The sequence below is a fragment of the Misgurnus anguillicaudatus genome, chromosome 5 (genome assembly GCF_027580225.2).
Source record: "Misgurnus anguillicaudatus chromosome 5, ASM2758022v2, whole genome shotgun sequence".
Lineage (NCBI taxonomy): Eukaryota > Metazoa > Chordata > Actinopteri > Cypriniformes > Cobitidae > Misgurnus > Misgurnus anguillicaudatus.
Genome location: NC_073341.2, coordinates 22,447,223 through 22,467,730, shown reverse-complemented (window position 1 = coordinate 22,467,730; position 20,508 = coordinate 22,447,223). Strand labels below are relative to the sequence as shown.

Sequence of the window (20,508 nt, the reverse complement as noted above, 5' to 3'; positions counted from 1 at the left end):
ATGGACACATACTTGCATCTGCAAAAAATGCAAAAAATGCATCTCCTACTTAGTAAAAGTAGCTGGACATCTCTGTGCAAAATAATATACCATCATAAAAAACTCTTCTTATCCACATGCGGCATAGCAACAACTTCCTGTTAAGCATGCCAAAAGTCCAAGATAGTGAATGCAACTCAAAATACAGTTATTGTTGTGTAGTTACCCTACATGCAAGAGCTGACATGCCTTAAACATAAAAACATGGGAGGAAACGTTCCATAGAGAACTGCCTATTAAACTCCCTAATGGCTTTGAGCCAATGTGAATAAAAAACATCTGACTCGAGCCAACGGATGAGTATACACTTAACAACAGACACACAATAGTTTCAATCAGAATGGAAAAGCTACAGGCTCTCTTACCAGATCATCCAGGATGGAGACAGGGAAATCCAGCATGCACATCTTCACAGGCTGAGCCAGGGCTTTATGCAGGCTGAACACAGATTTAGTCTCCATCTTACGCGATGGAGACAGTGTAGGCAGCTGTCCAGGAGCCTGCTTCATATTAGGGAATGCTGTCTGATCTTCCTCGTATGCTCTCATTGATACACGCCTCCCTCTCTCTGTGCCTTTCGATCACTCCCTTGCCGGAGTCCCCAGCCCCTCTCGCTCTCTTCTGCACGCACGCACAGGCAAAAACTACTCGCCCTGTATTTTCCCTGTACTAGTTACACAGAGGAACAGGCACTTACAGTTGCTGGCACAAACACGCTCTACTGCTGTCTACTTTTGTTGCCCCAGGAGATGGCAGGAAAGCTAAACCCCTCCTCGACCTCCTCTCAGTGTTTCCTTATTGCTTCCTTATCTTTATCAACGTCTCTCTCTCTCTCTCTCTCTCTCTCTCTAACAACCCCCTTACCATGTGAACACCCACACCTATTCTCACAACGTAGGTATGCAGCAAGGTATTCTCTGCAGAATGCTAAACCTAAAAATGTACAGTACGCACAACATATAGCCAGCTCCTTTTAAAGCCACCTAACCATTTCATTTAAATAACACTACTAACCATCATGTCTGAATCTGATTAACACTTCCATAGTAACGTATGCACATTTGCACATCCATAAGCGGATGCTGCACAGATGCTGCAAGCTCAACGTCTGGCTGACCATTTGCTGAATCTACGCGTCATGCTCTATGCTTTGCCCCACATGCTGTTTGTATAAAAGTGGTATTGCAGTGAAAAAGCATGCACTTTAATGAAAAATGTGCCCGGTGACACCAGACCACACACTCTCGTGACCAGTCTGCCCAGTGACCTGTGCAGGAGGGAGTCTGGGTCCTGCAACGAACACACTCGGATCCATTAAAGAGCCCTGTTAAATGTAGGTCACAAAGCTTTTCAACCACAAATGCATTACAAAAAGCGCCAAAAGCCATCACATCCCATAAAGGCCCAGACGAGTCGAGAACAGCGTTCACAGACACTTGTTTTCAAAATACTCAGAGCGAAAGGAGATAGACAGCGTGTGCATATGTTGGAAAAGGTCACATGCAACAGCAGGAGAAGAAATGTAAACCGAAACAGGTGATGGTTCGGTATCAGAGGGCTGCATGCGATGGTTATCTAACAGCATACATAGTTGAGGACCACGGGGTTGTGGCACTCTATTATGAAAGCACAGACTGTGGGAACTGTTTTGAAATGCAGAGGATATCCTACGCAGGCATAGAGCAATGTGGTTGCCATGGAGACAGCAAACGCTCTACACTTGAAAAGAGATGCCCAGAGGAACCGCAATAAAGACCATAGAGACCAACATATATGGCTGACTTATTCAGACAGAAGAACCACTGCCTCAACACACACATAGAAAGAGAAATAGATTTAATAAGCGTACAATTTCAATATGTCGCCTTTATATTGTATTCTGTACTCTGTGTGTGTGGTGACATTTAAAATTCAGTCAGTGTGGACTAACATGTCTTGCTGACATTTGCATCATTCCATTCACGTCCAGACATGTGAATCGGAGCCGTGAGGTATTCCTGCAAACAAATCTGTCTTGTTTGAAAATGCCGTTTTCTCAGCTACCTGTCCCGTATTGACAGTGATAATGTTTTCTCCCACAAGCTTTATCAGGAGGATCATTTTATAAAGATTTTATTAATTTGTATCTTTTATCTTGGCTTTGATTTTATGCATGCTATATAAAACATGAATAGTGCCATAATAATCTATTTACTTGCTTTATGATGCAGAAATCACAAAGGGTATCCATATCTCAATTAGCAACGCATAGGTCATCATGGCTTCAATTCCCAGGGAACACACATAGCTATAAAAATGTATAGTTTAAATGCATTGTAAGTCACTTTGAATAAAGGTATCTGCTAAATGCATAAAAGTCTATTGGAACAACTATATATATATATATATATACACTCACCTAAAGGATTATTAGGAACACCATACTAATGCTGTGTTTGACCCACTTTCACATTCAGAACTGCCTTAATTCTACATGGCATTGATTCAACAAGGTGCTGAAAGCATCTATATAAATGTTGGCCCATATTGATAGGATAGGATCTTGCAGTTGATGGAGATTTGTGGGATGCACACCCATGGCACGAAGCTCCTGTTCCACCTTATCCCAAAGATGCTCTATTGGGTTGAGATCTGGTGACTGTGGGGGCCATTTTAGTATAGTGAACTCATTGTCATGTTCAAGAAATCAATTTGAAATGATTTGAGGTTTGTGACATGGTGCATTATCCTGCTGGAAGTAGCCATCAGAGGATGGGTACATGGTGGTCATAAAGGGATGGACATGGTCAGAAACAATGCTCAGGTAGGCCGTGGCATTTAAACGATGCCCAATTGGCACTAAGGGGCCTAAAGTGTGTCCTAAAGTTTGAAGTTCAGGAGATTGTCTTGACCAAGACCACACCCCTAAATGCATTGAAGCAACTGCCATGTGATTGGTTGATTAAATAATTGCATTAATGAGAAATTGAACAGGTGTTCCTAATAATCCTTTAGGTGAGTGTATATATTTTATATATATATTTTTTCTCTTTGTACTATTTATCCTCTTTAAAACTTAAAATTTTGTTCATTTTCAAAACACATGTTCATTTCTTCACAAAATTTAAGCTTAATCAATAATAATTAAAGGTGTCGTAGAATGGAAACTGTATTTACCTATAGGAATAGATGAATTATAAGAGTTCTGTACATGGTAATGACATATCGTGGGCCTCAAACACTATTGTTTCCTCCTTCTTATGTAAACCTCGTGCATGCAAATAACCGCTGGAAAACAGGCCAATCTCAACATTACACCAACTGTGAAATTACAGCTAGGCCAGTGTTATATATTTTGTCCAGCTGATTACTATCAATATCTGTAATGTTTTCAACTACTTGTAAATCGTGAGAAAATTGCCATTCAAAACATTGACACGGGGAAGTGCAGTCTCCTGTCAATGACGTTAATATCAATGTGACCCTTTGTCACCACCTTTACTGACGTAAAAACCACATGACAACAGTGGTTAAGTTCGAAAAAAATAAAATGGCGGCCAAGGAAGCGACTGGAGCACAAATTTAGTGTAAATAAAGATAAAAAAATCACTTTTTTTCATAGTTTTCAAATATGTGATTAGTTATCACAAAGGCTCTCTGTTTATATTTCAAACACGCTGCATTTGAAGTGTGCCCGAAAGCCTTTCCCGAGCTGCCTTCATGCCTCTGAAGTCATTTCCTCATGAGGCAGCGAGGCAACAAGTCACTGCCTTGAGTTTTCGGACGCAGCCAGTATCGTGGACAAATGCGGAACTATGCGTTAGCGCCTGTCGGGCTACGTGCTTGCTTATGGACTTATGGACTACTCTTTACCATCTGCCGATGGTTGTGTCATGTCAACAAAGACAGCTCCCGTAAGCGTACGGGCCAACCAAACGACCCAAGAAGAGTTTGGAACAAAACAAGAGAAAGAATGAGGATCAATTTGTTGTTGCATTATCTGGATGGAGAGAGCTTCGCGACAACATTTAACTAGACAGAGATTCTGATCCTGCTTGTGTTTTAGGCGATGGGTGAGTTGTTTTGATTCGTAACCCTTCAAAAAACGTATGCTATTATATTGATCACAACATTAGTGTGTAGACTGTAATAAGCGCGTCTTCCCGCGGACGATATGCACATCAAGAGGTATTGTACAGCAATATAAATGGTCATTTTAAGACACTTCACAATTAGATTTGTACTGTCAATACATTATGTGAAAAATCATTGTAGATTGTAAGTTGAAAACTTAATTCTGTGCTGTGTTAACCATCGAATTTGGACTAATACTGTAACATCTATGACTAACAATTTCGTTTTGAACATCACATATAAACTTACTTAATGAATCAGACTTGATTACCTTTTCCGTCAACGTGATTTCTCGTTCGCGTCTGATTTATGGCCATCAGCGGTTGATTAAAGACTACAAATCACATAATTTCACGCTGCTTCAGAGCGTCATTAAACAACGTCATTTGATGTTATTGTGTTTTGGCGCCATCTAGTGGTAAAAATTCTACGTATTCAGGCTCAAACATTAGGTCTGTTAATACACACACAGAGAGCTACTGAACTGCTCTGTGAAACAGTCAATCAGAGCAGAGCTCAACATTATTATTCATGACCCTTTCAACTAAGGTAATAATAGACATTTTCATTCTGGGGACAAATCCTAGGGTTGTAAATGGACATGTAACACCGTTTCTATATATTTTTTTACCTGATAAAGCCACATACCCTCTATGTAGATATTAGATAACAATTTAACATATTATTTTAATGCATTCTTTCAGTGGCGGTGTTTCACCAAAAACCTAGGGTATGGCATAATTTCATCGTACAAGAAGGCCATTCTCAAATACCGTGAGTCTGTTTGAATGTTAAAAGAAAAAAGGATTTTAATTGTGGAAAAAGGTAAAGAACTACACTACCCATAATCTTTAAGTGAGATAACGATTATAACAGCAGCGGTCATCATGATACCTCCTGCAGTATTATAAGTTGTGTTTGACTTCAAGCTGCACTGCAAGAATGACAGGCGGACAACATCAAAGTACCGTGAGGGCGATTCGAGAAATCATGCGGAAGAGTTTGCTTTCTAACCGCTCTTGCGGCACTTTGATGTCATCCGCCTGTCGGTTCCTGTGGTATAGCATGTCGAACACACGTGTAAATTATCCCTATTAGTGATGTACCAATGTTCAGATATGTTATTCTAAAAATATTTAAAATTATCTTTAATGAGCATCATCATAGCCTGTTGATTTCCTAGCAAACGCCATCCATGCATTCTTTGGCACCTTTAATGGAAACTTTGCAGGCCCCCTTGTGGCCATTTGAAAAAATTCTGCACTGTGTATTGAATAGAATGAGAGGTATAATAAAAAGGCACAAAAGGATGCAGCTACTGTCTGAACATACTAAGAGATCCAGCTCCACACAAAGACAGGACAGGGTGGTGTTGGACAGGAACAGAGCCTCCTGTTCTATTTAATGTTTTACTCCACCTCAGAGGTCTCTGACTACTGACTTAATCCTCTTCGTCTCGTGTGGGACATAAGGGCGCCAGGGGACTCTGAGCACTAAGTCATAAAGAAACGTTTCCTGTACTGTACATGACAAATAGATGACAAAAGAAAAAGGGTCTTTACTTCAACAACCATAAATGCGGATTTAAGCAGCATGAGTGAAGCTATTGTGCCTTTAGGAATATTATTCAATATATATTTTTATCAGTGTTTGTGTTGGGACTTTAACCCATGACCTTCTTGTGGCACTACAGAAAATATATATATGTGGAAATCTTCAGCAATAGCCGTGAACGGGACCATAACAGGAAGGCCATTGAGATACAACTGGTGACATGTAACACATCCTCTTGTGTTACATGTCATTCTCTGCAGTCATCATATAACGTTGATTAAAAAAAATTGCCATCATCTTTCTTGAGTACGATTTATGGATTAAAACATGTAAACAACTTGCGTCTGCTTTTAGTAGTTTTCCTTGTTTATACAGTTGGTTAAACAATGATGGTTCTTGCTTTTTATATGCAAAATGGTCATTTTGCTTGTTACCATATCAGTACAGGACAGGAGTGAGTGAGTGACTATTTACTTATCACTTATTCTATCAATTCAATCATTTGTACGTTTAGATCTCACCAAAATCATGTTGTTACTGCGCCTCCTGCTGGCTGTTTTATGTAACACAAGAGGCCATTGACCTGTTTTCTTAATAAATCAAATGATTGATTTATTAATAAATTAAATTATATATTAAATAGTTAACATTCAATTATAAAGTAAACATAACATAGAAAATAATGACTGAAGAAAGCTGAGATCTATTAAATATTTACATTTTGATGTACACGTTAATATGTCCCATGCTGTGTCCGAAATAGCCCCCTATACCCTTATTTACTATTACCTACATTATTCCACTATTATAGTTCACTCAAATGGGGGCATCATTTGCGTGCTTGAGTTAGGTGGTAACTGTGGTGCATCTTTAGACAACAAAGAGGATGGCCACTGACAGCAAACTCTTGCATCTCTGTCTAGTCATTTATTTTTAACGGTTAGTAAATAAAGTATTGATTTAACTTCTTTTATGTAAGGATTATTGTTTTGTTAAGGTGGAAAAGACAAATTTCAATGTTATGGTATTACTTTCTCAAGAACCCCCCCCCCCACCCATTAAAAAAAAGTCAATTATTTGATATTGTAGGTGTGAGTGGGGCAAAAACAAATGCGGGGTAATTGTAACACAACTAATTTACATAAGCAATTTGTGCTTTTTGGTCGTTTTCTCTCACTGTCAGAAGATGATCTCATGTGAATAAGTTTTGATGTGTTTTTGTTATGATACTGGACAAAAAAGTTTTGTTTTAAAAGCATAAAAGTAATTTCTTCATCTTATGTTTATTTTATTCCTGAGCTGGGTGTGTAAGTCCCCAAATCCAACTTTTGTATTATTTTAATCACTGACTTGTTACCTAAAACAGCACCATTTTGAAACGTCATCAACTTTTAGTCAGGCCCGGCTGCAGAATGAAATGACTGAGGTGGCACCTGAAATCTTTAAGAGGGCTTAACCATAAACCAAATATAACCACACAGATTTCTTGCTTTTTTCCAGATTTTTGAGCGCAGCATTCCCTAAAACAGTGTCTCAAAGTTTTTCGTCATGCAGCTTCCCTTGTGTACGATGCATTCCTTCATGCTCCCCCCCAAGGAAAATGTATGATAAAACATTGCAAAACTTAATATTTTAATTAAACAAAACAACACATATTAAATTATACAGTGTATAGTAGGCTACTCTTGGTTAGTAGCCTTATTTTTCTGAGGTTTAATTACACTTTAAAAATGTCATTAAACTGGGGCCCCCCTGGCACCATCTCAGGGCCCGCCCTTTGAAACCACTGCTCTAAAACACAATATTTGCACAAGTATGCCTACTGCACGGTTCACAACTAACCAAACATACAAAACAAATACAATTTAAACTTTAACATTTAATTTTTAAAAGCTTAATTTGAATAATGTCTTACCTTTTTTATAGCGGTGTAATCTTCTTGATTTGGCATTGAATTCCTTCATTAACACGTAATGTATATAAAACTTATATAATATCGCTGATCATTACCATAACTGATAATAACGCAGAAAAATGTTGAATAAAACCAAATATAGCTTTTAAATTAGCCATAAAGATTTTCAATGACGATCTTAGGTCAGCACTATCTAATAAATACAATCATAATATACACGCTCGGTCTGCGCATGTAAGTCATTGCGCTTGCCGTAGAATTGTGGGCGTTTATGTAAAACCATGATGGCGGCGTCCTGTGCGAAAACCCTTGGTAAGGTCGCCCGGTTAGTTTTAGACACGCCGATTAACCGAATAACAAAAACCGACCCATTAATAACTAGAATTCATCTGAGGGGTCAGGTTAGGGCTTACGGTAACAGCCGAGCTGGGTTTAAATCCAGATTTTTGCACATTTCGCCGATACGTGGCAGAGTCCTGGGAGGTGCGTTCCTACTCGGTGGTGGTTTTGGGTTGTACCAGACCATCAAACTCACGTTTCAGCATCATCTTGCAGAAGAGAAAGCTAAAGTAAATGTTTAATTCTGTGCAATCAAAACCTCCATGCCTAAAGTAACGAGTCTTAATTGTTGATCAGGCATGCACTACAAAGTTTTATAGAAAGTATTTGACTTTATTACGAATATGTGCCTATTTTGACCAGGGACCCGAGCTGGGGACGGATCTGAAGTTGACTTTGTATCAGTATAAGACCTGTCCATTCTGCAGCAAGGTGCGAGCCTTCTTGGATTATCATGGCCTTCCTTATGAAATTGTGGAAGTCAATCCTGTTATGCGTCAGGAGATTAAGTGGTCCACTTACAGAAAAGTTCCCATCCTGATGGTGGACAGGACGGTGGTATGTAGCTGTCTAACTGTTGCCTATCAACCCACATGAATAATATTGTACTCTAGTAAACTGCATTACAGTTCCTAGATTCTAAAGTGTTTATGCATATTACTATAACAAATTATTATACAGCATTTACTACAATTTACCAATTTACTATAGTTTAAACATCAGAGCATTATTAGTAATTACACTATAAAATAAAGTGTGCTAATTAAAGTTTATTATAGTGAATACTATAGATCAGTGGTTGTCAAACTGGGGGCCGCAAAATGGTGCCGGGGGGCCCCAGTTTTATGACATTTTATAAAATGCATCAATTTATCATGACTTCTGTGTAATTAAACCTAAAACAAATAAGGCTACTATCCAACAGCACTACTTTGTATAATTTCATATGTTTTGTTTAATTAAAATGTTAAGTTTTAGAACAAATTTGTCACACATTTTCTTTGGGGGGCCGCGAAGAAATGCACCGTAGACAAGGGGGGGCACACTCTGAAAAAGTTTGAGAACCACTGCTGGAAACACGAATGTGATTGTGCTCCAGCTCATCTGTCTTGTTTCTTTTTACTTTCAACAGCAAATCAATGACTCTTCTGTAATTATTAGTGCTTTAAAGACCTACCTGATCACCAAGTAAGTATTTTAAGGAAAAAAACATTTATTATTTACGTACAGTTGTGGATATCTTACTTCATATTATATTAGTCTAGAAACTTTAAAAGTGTTGGTTTGTGTATTCATTCCACATGAAACTTTCGAAGTTTGTGATAGGTGGGAGGACATGGCAACAAAAACACTTAATTTTCTTTACAACATTGATAACATTATTGATTGAAATATATTTAATGCTTTCCTGAAGCACTTTGGTTACTATGCAAGTCACTTTGCTATGCTAGTTAATAATCTATTAATGCAAATAAATGTGAATTTTAATATGAATCTTGATAATGTTTGTTCCATTTTTAGGCAGAGAACAGTATCTGAGGTTCTTGATTGCTATCCGGAGATAAAGGCGAAGAATGACCGGGGAAAAGATGTAATAGAGTTCGGCAATAAGTACTGGGTCATGGTGAACAATGAGGATGCTGATGGGCTGTATCCCGAAAAAGATTCCAGAAAGTAAAGGAAACCAGTTATGTCTTAAAGTGATTTATTAATCTTGCACATCATTTACATACTGTTGTGTTTATGTTGATGTTAAGAACCGTGATCGATATTTTAACACATTTTGCGCAGAGAGGAGATCAAATGGCGTAAATGGGTAGATGAATGGCTGGTGCACCTAATTTCACCTAATGTTTACCGTACACCAACAGAAGCCCTTGCCTCCTTTGACTACATAGTCAGAGAGGGCAAATTTGGCACATTTGAGGGCTTCTTTGCCAAGTATTTTGGAGCGGCTGCCATGTGGATAATTTCAAAAAGACTAAAAAGCAGGTATGTTACATTGTCATTGTAATAGAAGTTTGTATTTGGACTGATTTTTGTGTGTGCTGCTTTGTGAATTTTTGGGGACGATACTTTAGAAAGCTAAATCATATATTTATTATATATTACACAGGCACAATCTGCAAAATGATGTAAGGCAGGATCTCTACAAGGCTGTGAATGATTGGGTGGCAGCAATTGGAAAAAACAAGAGATTCATGGGAGGAGATGAACCAAACCTTGCAGATCTGGTATGTGTACTAATGGAACAACTTATGGTTTGTGTGTAAAATAAAAATGTTTAAAAAGTCATACTGTCTTGATATTTTTATATAGTCTTGTTTTGTGTTGGATGTACAGTTTGTATACAGTTTGCATTATACGTTTTGGTGATTTGATCTGTTTTCAACACAGGCTGTTTTTGGTGTTTTGAGAGTCATGGAAGGCCTTCAGGCTTTTGATGATATGATGGACCATACCAAGGTGAAGAACTGGTACAGGCGTATGGAGAAGGTCACACAACATGTGTCATGAAATCAAGGCTTCTGTTATTTCTTTATCAACTTGGAGCACTTGACACAGCACAACTCTAAAAAGCAAGTTTGATGCCATCGAATGGTAGCTTAATGCTTTTGCATTGTAAGACGTTATTTTGCTCAGAATGTGAAACTGTGGAGCTAAGGTTTAAATTCAAAAAGATTATCAAAGTCATGCACCCATCATACTAGAGAATGTTGTTTTGAATGTCTCAGTGATTTCAATTTTCCATGATTTGTTATAACAATTCAGCTATATTTTTGGATTTATTTCTTTTACTGTAAAACATGTGAATCACACACTATGATCTACAGGTTCTGTGGATAGGTTAGGAAATGGTCCGTCACACTTCTTGTACCCTAGATAAAATCGCTGTTACTTTCCAATTTTATCCATGTTTGGATTTTGCTTGTATATAAATTGGTAATAACAAGCTACTATCTGTAATTAGCTTTATATTCAACAAATGACGGTTAAATTTTCTTGCTTTTGTTGCTCTGTGTCTTACTTTTCTGAATGGATCTTTTCTGCATTTATTGATAGATGAGTAAAGATCGTACAGCAGAAGCCTGCAGTCTACCTCTTGTTTGGATTACTGTTTCCTTGTTCATAAACTTCCAATATGAGTTTGCAGATCTATGGTTTACATCAAAATAAGCGTTAACAAAATAGGAGTTGAGTTTCAACGTATTTTGTTTTATTTGTAACTTTGTAATTATTGAAGGTTGATTTAGATGCAAGACTGTTATGTCCACTTAAATAAAAAAAATGTCTATGCATTATATTTTGGTAACTTACTTGGGTAATATCACAAAAATACTAGTAAAATAAATGAAAGATCTCAAGCAGATGGTTGTATGTTATTATGTCAGTCTTGTCTTCATTTAGAAGAAATAAGCTTATACTATTTGTTGGACACAAGTATTAGAACTAAAAAATAGTACTCAAAAATAAATACTTTAGTTGTCCAAAACACACATTATCTGAGATAAAGAGTACTGATTAAAATAAAACTTATTTTGGGGCTCTATAGCTGTTTTGCCTAGATGGTCAGGGGCCAGTTGTTTATGCACACATAGCTGGTAGGTTAAGATTGTATCTTAAGAACTAGTCTGGCCAACTTGCAATTATTTAGGGCTATCAGTCCTATGTAACTCACCTCAAAACATGATCAGTTTTGAAGAAAACAAATTGATGACTAACTTGCAAGGCTAGTCCAAACACATTATGTAATCTGCCACCTTATATTAAATACAATTCAGCACATTTTTCACCCAAATTTTTATTACCATAAATTCGTATTACCATATGTATCTGCACATTTTACTTGCCCAGTTTTTTTCATTTTATTCTCATTAGTTTCTAATTTTTATGGGAAAAGTTTACAAATATTTTTACATTTTTTTAATGCAATCAACTTTGCTACTTGAAACAAATGCACTGTTGGTTAAATGTTTACTTTTAAAAAGTAACAAACGTATTCAGATCTTTAAAAAAAAATTACACTTTTGTTTTATTCAAGTGCCCGTCATCACCGACGATAGGATCATTTTGGGCTTAAATAGTTTGTAGTGATGCTGTTGAAGGAAATTATTTAGGGTTTTTATTAATATCTTTTTTTACAATAAAAAAGATGTAAGATACAGCAACAAATAAGATTTTTTTTCAAAGTAATATACAAGATAATAAACATAAGAAACCATCAAATAACAAGCACATGGATGTAAATGGAATTCACAAGATCATAAAGAGGAAAAAAGTAAGAAAGAAATAAAATGGAGAGGGCATAAATACATTTACAAGCAAATTCAAGTAAAAGATTGAATATTACAAATTTTAATAGTTTTTATAGTTTTCTTATTAACGGATGTCGAAATTGTATCCAAATATAAATTCAGTTCTTGGGTTATTATTATTATCAGAGGCGCGGTCGACCTAAACCTAGATACGCGTCGTTGCTACAGTAACGGAAAAGCTTCTTTTCATTGGCCGTTAAACACACGTCTCAAACCCACTTCATTCATTGAATTTCGAACCAACCAATAGGATGCCATATAAAAGTTTAAAGGCGGGACTTATGCTGTCAGGCGTGTCTCTGATTGGTGGCTATTGTTGTCAATGCGAGAGTCTACCGGGTGTCGCAAACAACATTGGACTGGGGACGCAACGTTGAATTGAGGTTAGTGGTAAAATGGCTTCATTGTAACGTATTATAAAGTAGGCAAAGAAATTTGTGAATGCATGTCTGATCAATGAGGCTTAACTGACCGTAAAAACAAATGGCCTAATAATATCTAGTGTATCGGACCGAAAACGGATTAGAAAGTACTGACCAAGGAGAGTTCTTCTTTTGAACATACATATACATAATACGTATCTGATTCCTAATACGACAGCTTAAGTATCAAACAAAATTGTTTATTTTTTTGTTCATAAAATATACACTCCTAGTCCAGACACATCTAACTGAAGCGATGAAAACACGCGCGTCTTCCCCGCCTATCCATGTTCATGTCCCAGACTCAACATCTGTTCATGTTCACCTGAAGAAGAGTCCACAGAAGAGCACAACTGTGCCACATGTACAGGTCAGACTTGTATACTCCTTCGTCATTTCAGTCTTTTATTTTGAGATTCGCTGATCACAAGTTGATCCTCAACAGGGTAAAGTTGGCAATCTGCGATCTACTTCCAGCGTAAAGGTCCGAGTTCCCTGGGTTCCTCCTGGAAAGGCCCCGAGAAGAAGAGACTACAAGTGGGAGGTTTGCTTTAGTCTTATCAACTATTGCCAATACTTAACAGCACAGGTTATTAAAACAACTATGTTTTTAATGTGACCGAATGACTGGATTGTAATAACAAACATCATCAGGGGACAACACGCTGCTTAGAGGTGACAACAGGACCGGACGCTGACCTTTCCTCACCTCCTCTGCGGCTCACTGACCTGTCAAGTGAAGAGAATAATGCTAGAGGAGCAACTGGCAACATTTCTGAATATGAAAGAAAAATTGAAAGTCTTATGTATGAGGTTGACTGTATCAAAAGTAAGGTATGAATTTACATTTATGCATTTGGGTTTTATCCAAAGCGAGTTACAGAGAATTTAAGTGATACATTTTATCAGTGTGTTTCCTGGGAATCAAGCCCCATGATTCCATAAAATGGTGAACAGCATTGTAAGATTTTTAAAAATAGATTAAACTCTCTACATGGACATTTTGCAGGTGAAGTTACAGCAAACAGAAGACCAGCTCATGCACCAATCACTGCAGTTGAATGCCTGTCGACGTGTTATTGACCTGCAGGAAGAAAAACTTGAGGAAGCCAGTAGGGAATTAAGAAGGTCAAGGCGTGAAAATTCTAACCTGTGTAGCACTGTAGATGGACCGCAGGGTGGGCCTGGACAAATTAGGTAAAGGTTTATTACACACATTTGCTTTTAGAGAAAAGCCTGTGTGAATTTTTGGGAATTTAGTAATTTATTTATTAAAAAAAAATGTTTTGTGTTTTTCTGTTGACAGGTCAGAAACAGAAGCTCCACACCAGGAGATAGAAACTCTGCTTAGGAAACTGGTGGAGGCTGAGATAGATGGGCAGGCTGTGGCCAAACAAGTGGTGCTTCTGAGGGAAACTATAGGAAAACTTAGGAAGGTGAGAAGTTTTGAGTAGTAGCAGCATATAGCAACCATATAAATAATAATAATAAACATTATAAATCTTATTGAATGCATGTTCTGTGCATGTGCAGGACAAAAAACAGTCAAAGACACATTTTGATCAGGTGGAGCGTCAACATGAGCTAATAGAGCAGAAGTTGGATGCTTTCGAGAAGACAAACCGCACCCTCCGACGACTTCTGAGAGAGCAGCATGGACATGAGGTACAAATAACTTCCTGTACAGATACTGAATCTTATTTCTGCAGTATTGTTAATGATCAGCTTTATTCTGACTCACCGCTGCTCTGCAGACAGATGCCCTGAGGATGTCAGATGAGAGGGAGATACTGATGAGAAAACTTGCTGAATCTGAGTCTGAAAGAAGGGTTTGTGGACTAAATATGTAGTCAAAGAATTTGTATATTGATGATTTAGTCTTGTTAATGATTTATTTGATTTTCACTTTCTCTTTTAGAAGCTTGAGGCTAAACTCAATACTAAAGAAAGAGAATCCGATCAGCTAGCTGAGAATTTGGAAACTGAAAGGGTAATAATTTTTTTTCTACAAAATTGCTTGCAAATTTTCCACAGCATATTTTAAAATTGAAATGTAATGGTGCATGTGTGTTGTATTAGCTTTTGGCCTTATGCATGCATGGTTTTGATTCATGCTGTTGCTATTGTCACAGGACCATTTAAGGACCACAGGAGACCTCTCCAAGGTACTTGAATCCACTCGTAGTCGTCTGCAGAGCCAACTACGCAAGAAAGAGGCTGAAAATAACCGTCTGGAAGCTCAGATTCAAGTAAGGCCTAAGACACACTGGACGATTTTTACATCTGATGCTATTTTAAATACATGGGAGACCACAGATATGGGTACAGTGTCAAACGTTTATTAACAACATAATCTTCAGAACGCACACATTGGATGATTCGACCAGACCGCGAGACCACACAGGTGATGACTGTAGTAACGATTTCATGACACTAGGGATGCACGATAAATTGCATGCGATTTTCATGCGCATCCATCTCATCAGTAAAGCTGGTTCCGTGATTAGTAGTAAATCGCCATCATCTGCTTTCAGATGAAGTGGCATTTACTACACAGAGTCGTAGTTCACTGACAAGCTAGGCAATATCGCATTCATAATCCTGGATGAATCAATTCACGGTTGAGCCTGCACACTCTCATTGGCTATTGCAGCTGTCATGTCGGAGGCAGCCCGATCACTTTGATATTTACGATTTAGGATCGGGGAGGCTCCAACGCAATCAGGAGCAGCAAAATAATTGCAACGACACCACACAGGTAAAACGCTAATCGGGTCACGCCCCTTTTCAATCAACAAGGTTGCAATTTGGACTTAAAATCTTCACGTGTGTGGCTAGCCTAAGCTGATTCTCCACAAGATTTTTGGTTTTAATTCATAGGATTTGAGCACTGTATCATACAGACATCACAATGTACAGTATAGAGCACATAAAATAATATAATAACATATATTAAATGAAAACATTACGTTCTCAGTTATTCTCTTTTCCTGAACACAGAGGCTGGAGGGAACAATGCAGAAGCAGCAGGAAGAGGTTCAAGGTTTGCTGGAACAGATGAAGCAGCTGGAGAAACACTGTGAAGGAGACAGAGACATCCACAAACAGATCCTGGAGGAACAGAGAAAACGTGCTGAACAAAGTATGAACACAGCAACCCAGCTCTCGGAACAAATTCTGGAGAAGGTACAGAATTATGTTACTATACACACCGGTTTCTTATGCCTTATAAAAGTCTTATGTATTATGTATTGATTAAAACAAGACTCCAGCCACATATCAAAATTACCCAATTATTGCTCACCCTCGGGCAATCTGAGATGCATATGTTCATCATCTTTCAGACGAACACATTTGGAGACATTTTATTAAATGTCCTTGCTTTTCCAAGCTTTTAACAGTAGAAAACAGGGATCAGGGAACAACTTCTGACTTTAAAACTCTAAAAAGTGCTTCCATTCTTCACAGAAATAATCCACACGCCTGTCTCCAAGGGGTTAATAAATGCCTGTTGTGGGTAATCGATGCGATTTTATAAGAAAAATATCCATATTGTAAACTTTAGAAACTATAATAACTAGCTTCCGCCACGTCATTCACGAGAGTCACTGCGCAACATATACTCACTAAGCTAATATTCTCTCGTGAATCGCGTGAGTCCAAGATGACGTTGTTACCGATAGGCTAGTTATTATAGTTTATAAAGTTTGTAACATGGATTACCCCGGGTGTGCCTCATAAGTCTTGAAAAGTGAAGCCTCTGGCTCTTTGAGCGCCCCCTGGTGGCTGGCTGCAGTACAAGTCATAACCCGCCCTCTCCATTCAAACGAATGGGACTCTGCTCTAAATAAAAGAAATATTTACACTTCCAATAAAAGTTTCCGATAGATGGTTTTGGTCCTTTCAAATAGTTGTTATCACGCTGATACATGTTCAAGTGTTCATTTTTGTGATAAATTTAATTTTAGCTAGTAATTTGATGCTATAGAAACAGGGCGTGTCGTTAAGATTGGTGTGGTTGAATTGGTTGTGCGAGCGTTTGGGCGGAAGTTTGATACCACGACTCCGGCCTCTGGCTCCACAGACGATTTCTTCTGCGCATGCCTTGGCTCCAAACCGACGTTTTTACGTAACATGCCGGCGACCATGGTCGGACATTTTTGGCTTCAATTCATTACAATGGAGGGAGGCGACGTCGCATCATCCATCTTTTTTTACAGTCTATGGATTACCCCCAGAAGACCTTTATTTATCCATTGGAGCCATGTGGATTGCCTTTGTGAAGGATGAATTAACTTTTTTGGGCATTGTTGTTTTCTGCCATTATAAAGCTTGACATTTATTAAAATCACTCCAAATGTGTTCGTCTGAAAGATTATGGACATATGTATCTCAGATTCCTTGAGGGTGAGTAAATCATGGGGTAATTTTGATAATTGGCTGGAGTATCAATTTAAAGGTCCAATTTGTAAGATATTTGCAATAAAATATCCAAAAACCACTAGACCAGTGTTATATATTTGTTTAGCTGATTATTAACAATCTCTCTAATGTTTTCAACTACTTGTAAATCATGAGAAAATTTCCATTTTAAACCGTGACACAGGGCAATGCAGTCACTTGTCAATGACGTGTCGTGCACAATAGCCGATGTATGCGTTAGTTTATAGCGTCTGTCGGGCATCTTGCTTGTTTATGGTAAGTTTGTTGAACACTTAATTGTGTGCTGTGTTAACACACACCATCGAATTGGACTAATACTGTAACATCTATGACTAACAATTTTGTTTTGAACATTACATGAAACCTTACATAATGAAATAAAACGATGTCATCAAACGCAACATTTATAAAATTTGATTACTTCACCTCATCTGTTAATATGATTTCTCGTTTCCGTCTAATTGATTGCCGTCAGCGGTTAAGTTAAAGACAACAAATCCCACCATTCCATGCTTCTTTAGAGCGTAATTAAAGGATTAGTCCATTTTCTTAATAAACATAATTTACTCACCACCATGTCATTCAAAATGTTGATGTCTTTCTTGGTTCAGTCGAGAAGAATTTTTTTTTAAGGAAAACATTCCAGGATTTTTCTTATTTTAATGGACCCCAATATGTAACAGTTTTAAAAACAGTTTAAAATCGCAGTTTCAACAGAGTTTCACAGGACTCTAAGCGATCCCAAATGAGGCAAAAAAATAAAAAATATGCACTTTTAAACCACAACTTCTCGTCTATCTCCGGTCCTGTCACGTAATTGCGTAGTGACGTAGGGAGGTCACGTGTTACATATATGAAACGCACATTTGCGGACCATTTTAAACAATAAACAGACACAAAGACATTAATTAGTATCATTCGACATACAACAAGGTCAGAACGGTCCTCTTTCTCCACACTGGGGCGTACTTCGCATACATCATCCATGACCTCTTGACGTAATGACGTATTGCGTGAGGTAGTTGCGCTGGCACATCACAAGACCAGAGATAGACGAGAAGTTGTGGTTTAAGTGCATATTTTTTATTTTTCTTGTCAAAAATGACAATCGTTTTGCTAGATAAGACCCTTATGCCTCGTTTGGGATCGTTTAGAATCTAACTCAAAGTGTTGAGTTAAGTGTTGGGGTCCATTAAAATGAGAAAGATCTGGAATGTTTTCCTCGGAAAACATAATTTCTTCTCGACTGAACAGGGAGGGACGTCGACGTTTTGGATGACATGGTGGCGAATAAATTATCTGGATTTTTTTTAAGAAAATGGGCTAATCCTTTAATCTACGTAAATGTTATTGTTTTGATTGTGCGCCCTCTAGTGTTGGATTCTACAAATTGTATCTTTAATGATGATTGTAAAGGTAATTCTTTCAGATTTTGTCTATTATGAATCATGCAGTGTGCACTATTGTTGATGTTTATGTATGTTCAGGAGGCTCAGTTAGCAGAGGCGCTCTCCAAAGCTGAGGAGCTTCGGCAACATTGCTCCAAACAGAGCAGAGAAAAGAGCCAGCTTGAGTTAGAGATCACAACATTAAATAAGTCAGTAATTAGAATGTCTATTTGCTAAAACAGTATTATTTCTCATTTCCTTAATGAAGAAACATAAATTTAGGAGCATTGGTTTTTAGAATTTTTTTTTCTTTTTACAGTCACCTCACCGAGTTGACCGAACAGCTGCGCAGTTGTGAGGCGAAGTCCAGGGCAGAGAGAGAAGGCCTTCTCAGCCGTCTGCATTCACTCACCTCAGATACCACATCTGCTAAACTAGAGAACCAAAGACTCAAGGCAAGATACTTTTTAGGTCAAAATCTCAAGGCATGCATGATTTACATACAATGCACTCCCAGAACACATTGCACGAGCTCAGAATAGCTGAATACATTGAAATCATTACAAATGTATTCAACAACGTCTCCTTCACCAGACCACTCTGTCAGCCACAGAAGACAGGCTCTCTTCGTCTTATTCAGAGGTGCAGCAGCTGAAGATCTCACTGAAGGACTTTGACAGTCTAGTAGAGGGTTACAAGAGCCAGGTACTTTTAACATATCATCCTCATTACAAAAGATGCGTTTGGAATCAGAGGAATACTCACTGAGACTGGAGCTAGCGGAGAAGGAGGCTCGGAGTGATCGTGCCGAGGTGGAGAGAGAGGTGGATCAGGGCCGCAAGCAGCTCCAGGCCCGGCTGAAGGAGATGGAAGTGCTGCATGGAGCTTTTAAGCGCACAGAAGAGGAACTCAGAGAGACCAGAGAGAACATGAACATCCAGGACAGAAAATATGCAGAGCAGACCAGCACCCTGTCGGAGCTCAGGATCAAGGTCATGTGTTGAGATCACACACACACACTTTTTATATCACATATCTTCGGATATCTAATCGTTTGTTGTTTCTGTACGTAGATGGAACAGCAGGGTTGTAAAATAGAGACACTCCAGGAAAACAACTTATTTGTACTTGAAGAGAACAAGAAGCTAAAATGCACCGTGGAGAGCATGGAAAGGTCTGATGCACATTCAGTATGACCTCACAAATTATGACTTAATCAAATTTGACCATTTTTTTTTTAAACAATTTATCTACAATTGGTGGCATACAGGAAGATGGAAGAGGTGAACATTCAAAACAGGGATCTGATTCAAGTTATCGCAAAGAGGGAAGAGACCATTCACAACACACAGCTGCGTCTGGAGGACAAAACACAAGAATGTGACTCCCTCTACAGACAGGTGGAGCAGGCCAGAGAGGAAGCACAGAGACAGGTCCCATTAGACTCTCATTCTATGTGTAAAAATGTTATGTGTGTATATGAATGCTGCAAATTCAATCTATTTTCATAGTTGGACCAGAGCCTCGAGCGGATGCTGTCCAAAGAACGGTCTGCTCAGTCCAAAAAGCTGGACTTGGAGACCCAGCTAAGCATGGCTAAAACTGAGCTGGGTCAGCTACGCCGCAGCAAAGATGATGTAAGTACTGCAAACCAGCGCTTGCACCTATTTAACCCAGCATGCCAAACGTTAAGATATTGCACCTATATGGTTTCTCATAACTGTTTTTATTTCATTAGATGGAGAAGCGATTTCAATGCAAACTTCAAGACATGAAGAACCAGTTGGAGCAGGTGAACAGCACCAATCGAAGCCTGCAGAACTACGTCTACTACCTCAAGGCCTCGTACACCAATGTGTTCGGAGATTCTGCATTAACAAGCTCACTGAACATCCCTATGTAAATGTGCTTTTTCACTTATGATCATTTTTAAATACCTCACTCACAATGACCTTTTAATAAAATACGAATGAAAGAAA

The 20,508-nt window shown here is 38.3% G+C and overlaps 3 protein-coding genes across 5 annotated transcripts in view; 2 read left to right on the top strand and 1 right to left on the bottom strand.

Annotated features, from left to right (window-relative positions):
- Positions 1–7,750, bottom strand: part of ralgds (ral guanine nucleotide dissociation stimulator) — a 34,756-nt gene extending 27,006 nt beyond the window's left edge. Inside the window, exon 1 of one of the 2 annotated variants that reach the window (XM_055167658.2) lies at positions 7,622–7,750. In XM_055167658.2, the coding sequence (XP_055023633.2) occupies positions 7,622–7,657 (36 nt within the window). In that variant the 5' untranslated portion in view covers positions 7,658–7,750. Of the gene's footprint in view, positions 1–404; positions 752–7,621 lie in introns of those variants that run through there. The other variant, XM_055167657.2, reaches the window with a different exon arrangement.
- Positions 7,751–7,861: 111 nt separating this feature from the next.
- ptgesl (prostaglandin E synthase 2-like) lies at positions 7,862–11,455 on the top strand. Of its 2 annotated transcripts, none has more exons than XM_055167659.2 (7): positions 7,862–8,190; positions 8,324–8,518; positions 9,093–9,148; positions 9,482–9,634; positions 9,752–9,952; positions 10,077–10,194; positions 10,358–11,455. In XM_055167659.2, exons 1-7 carry the CDS (start codon positions 7,903–7,905, stop codon positions 10,475–10,477), a joined length of 1,131 nt encoding a protein of 376 aa, XP_055023634.1. In that variant the 5' UTR covers positions 7,862–7,902; the 3' UTR covers positions 10,478–11,455. The 2 variants fall into 2 exon arrangements, with proteins under 2 accessions (XP_055023634.1, XP_055023635.1); XM_055167660.2 differs by having other exon boundaries at positions 7,913–7,933.
- Positions 11,456–12,350: 895 nt separating this feature from the next.
- odf2b (outer dense fiber of sperm tails 2b) lies at positions 12,351–20,508 on the top strand. The gene is given in 19 exon segments (XM_073867749.1): positions 12,351–12,659; positions 12,932–13,068; positions 13,144–13,242; positions 13,353–13,532; positions 13,708–13,895; positions 14,005–14,134; positions 14,232–14,363; positions 14,453–14,527; positions 14,617–14,688; positions 14,831–14,947; positions 15,699–15,884; positions 18,629–18,738; positions 18,849–18,984; positions 19,124–19,255; positions 19,258–19,521; positions 19,603–19,703; positions 19,800–19,962; positions 20,041–20,166; positions 20,268–20,508. Coding segments are annotated over 18 exon segments (2,490 nt in total). The 5' UTR covers positions 12,351–12,659; positions 12,932–12,954; the 3' UTR covers positions 20,433–20,508.

Bases quoted from the DNA above. Each gene is read 5' to 3' on its own strand.
- ptgesl (XM_055167659.2), top strand. From the start codon at position 7,903: ATGATGGCGGCGTCCTGTGCGAAAACCCTTGGTAAGGTCGCCCGGTTA. The intron at 9,149-9,481 runs GTAAGTATTTTA...TTCCATTTTTAG, and splicing joins AAGACCTACCTGATCACCAA to GCAGAGAACAGTATCTGAGG. The intron at 9,953-10,076 runs GTATGTTACATT...TATATTACACAG, and splicing joins TCAAAAAGACTAAAAAGCAG to GCACAATCTGCAAAATGATG.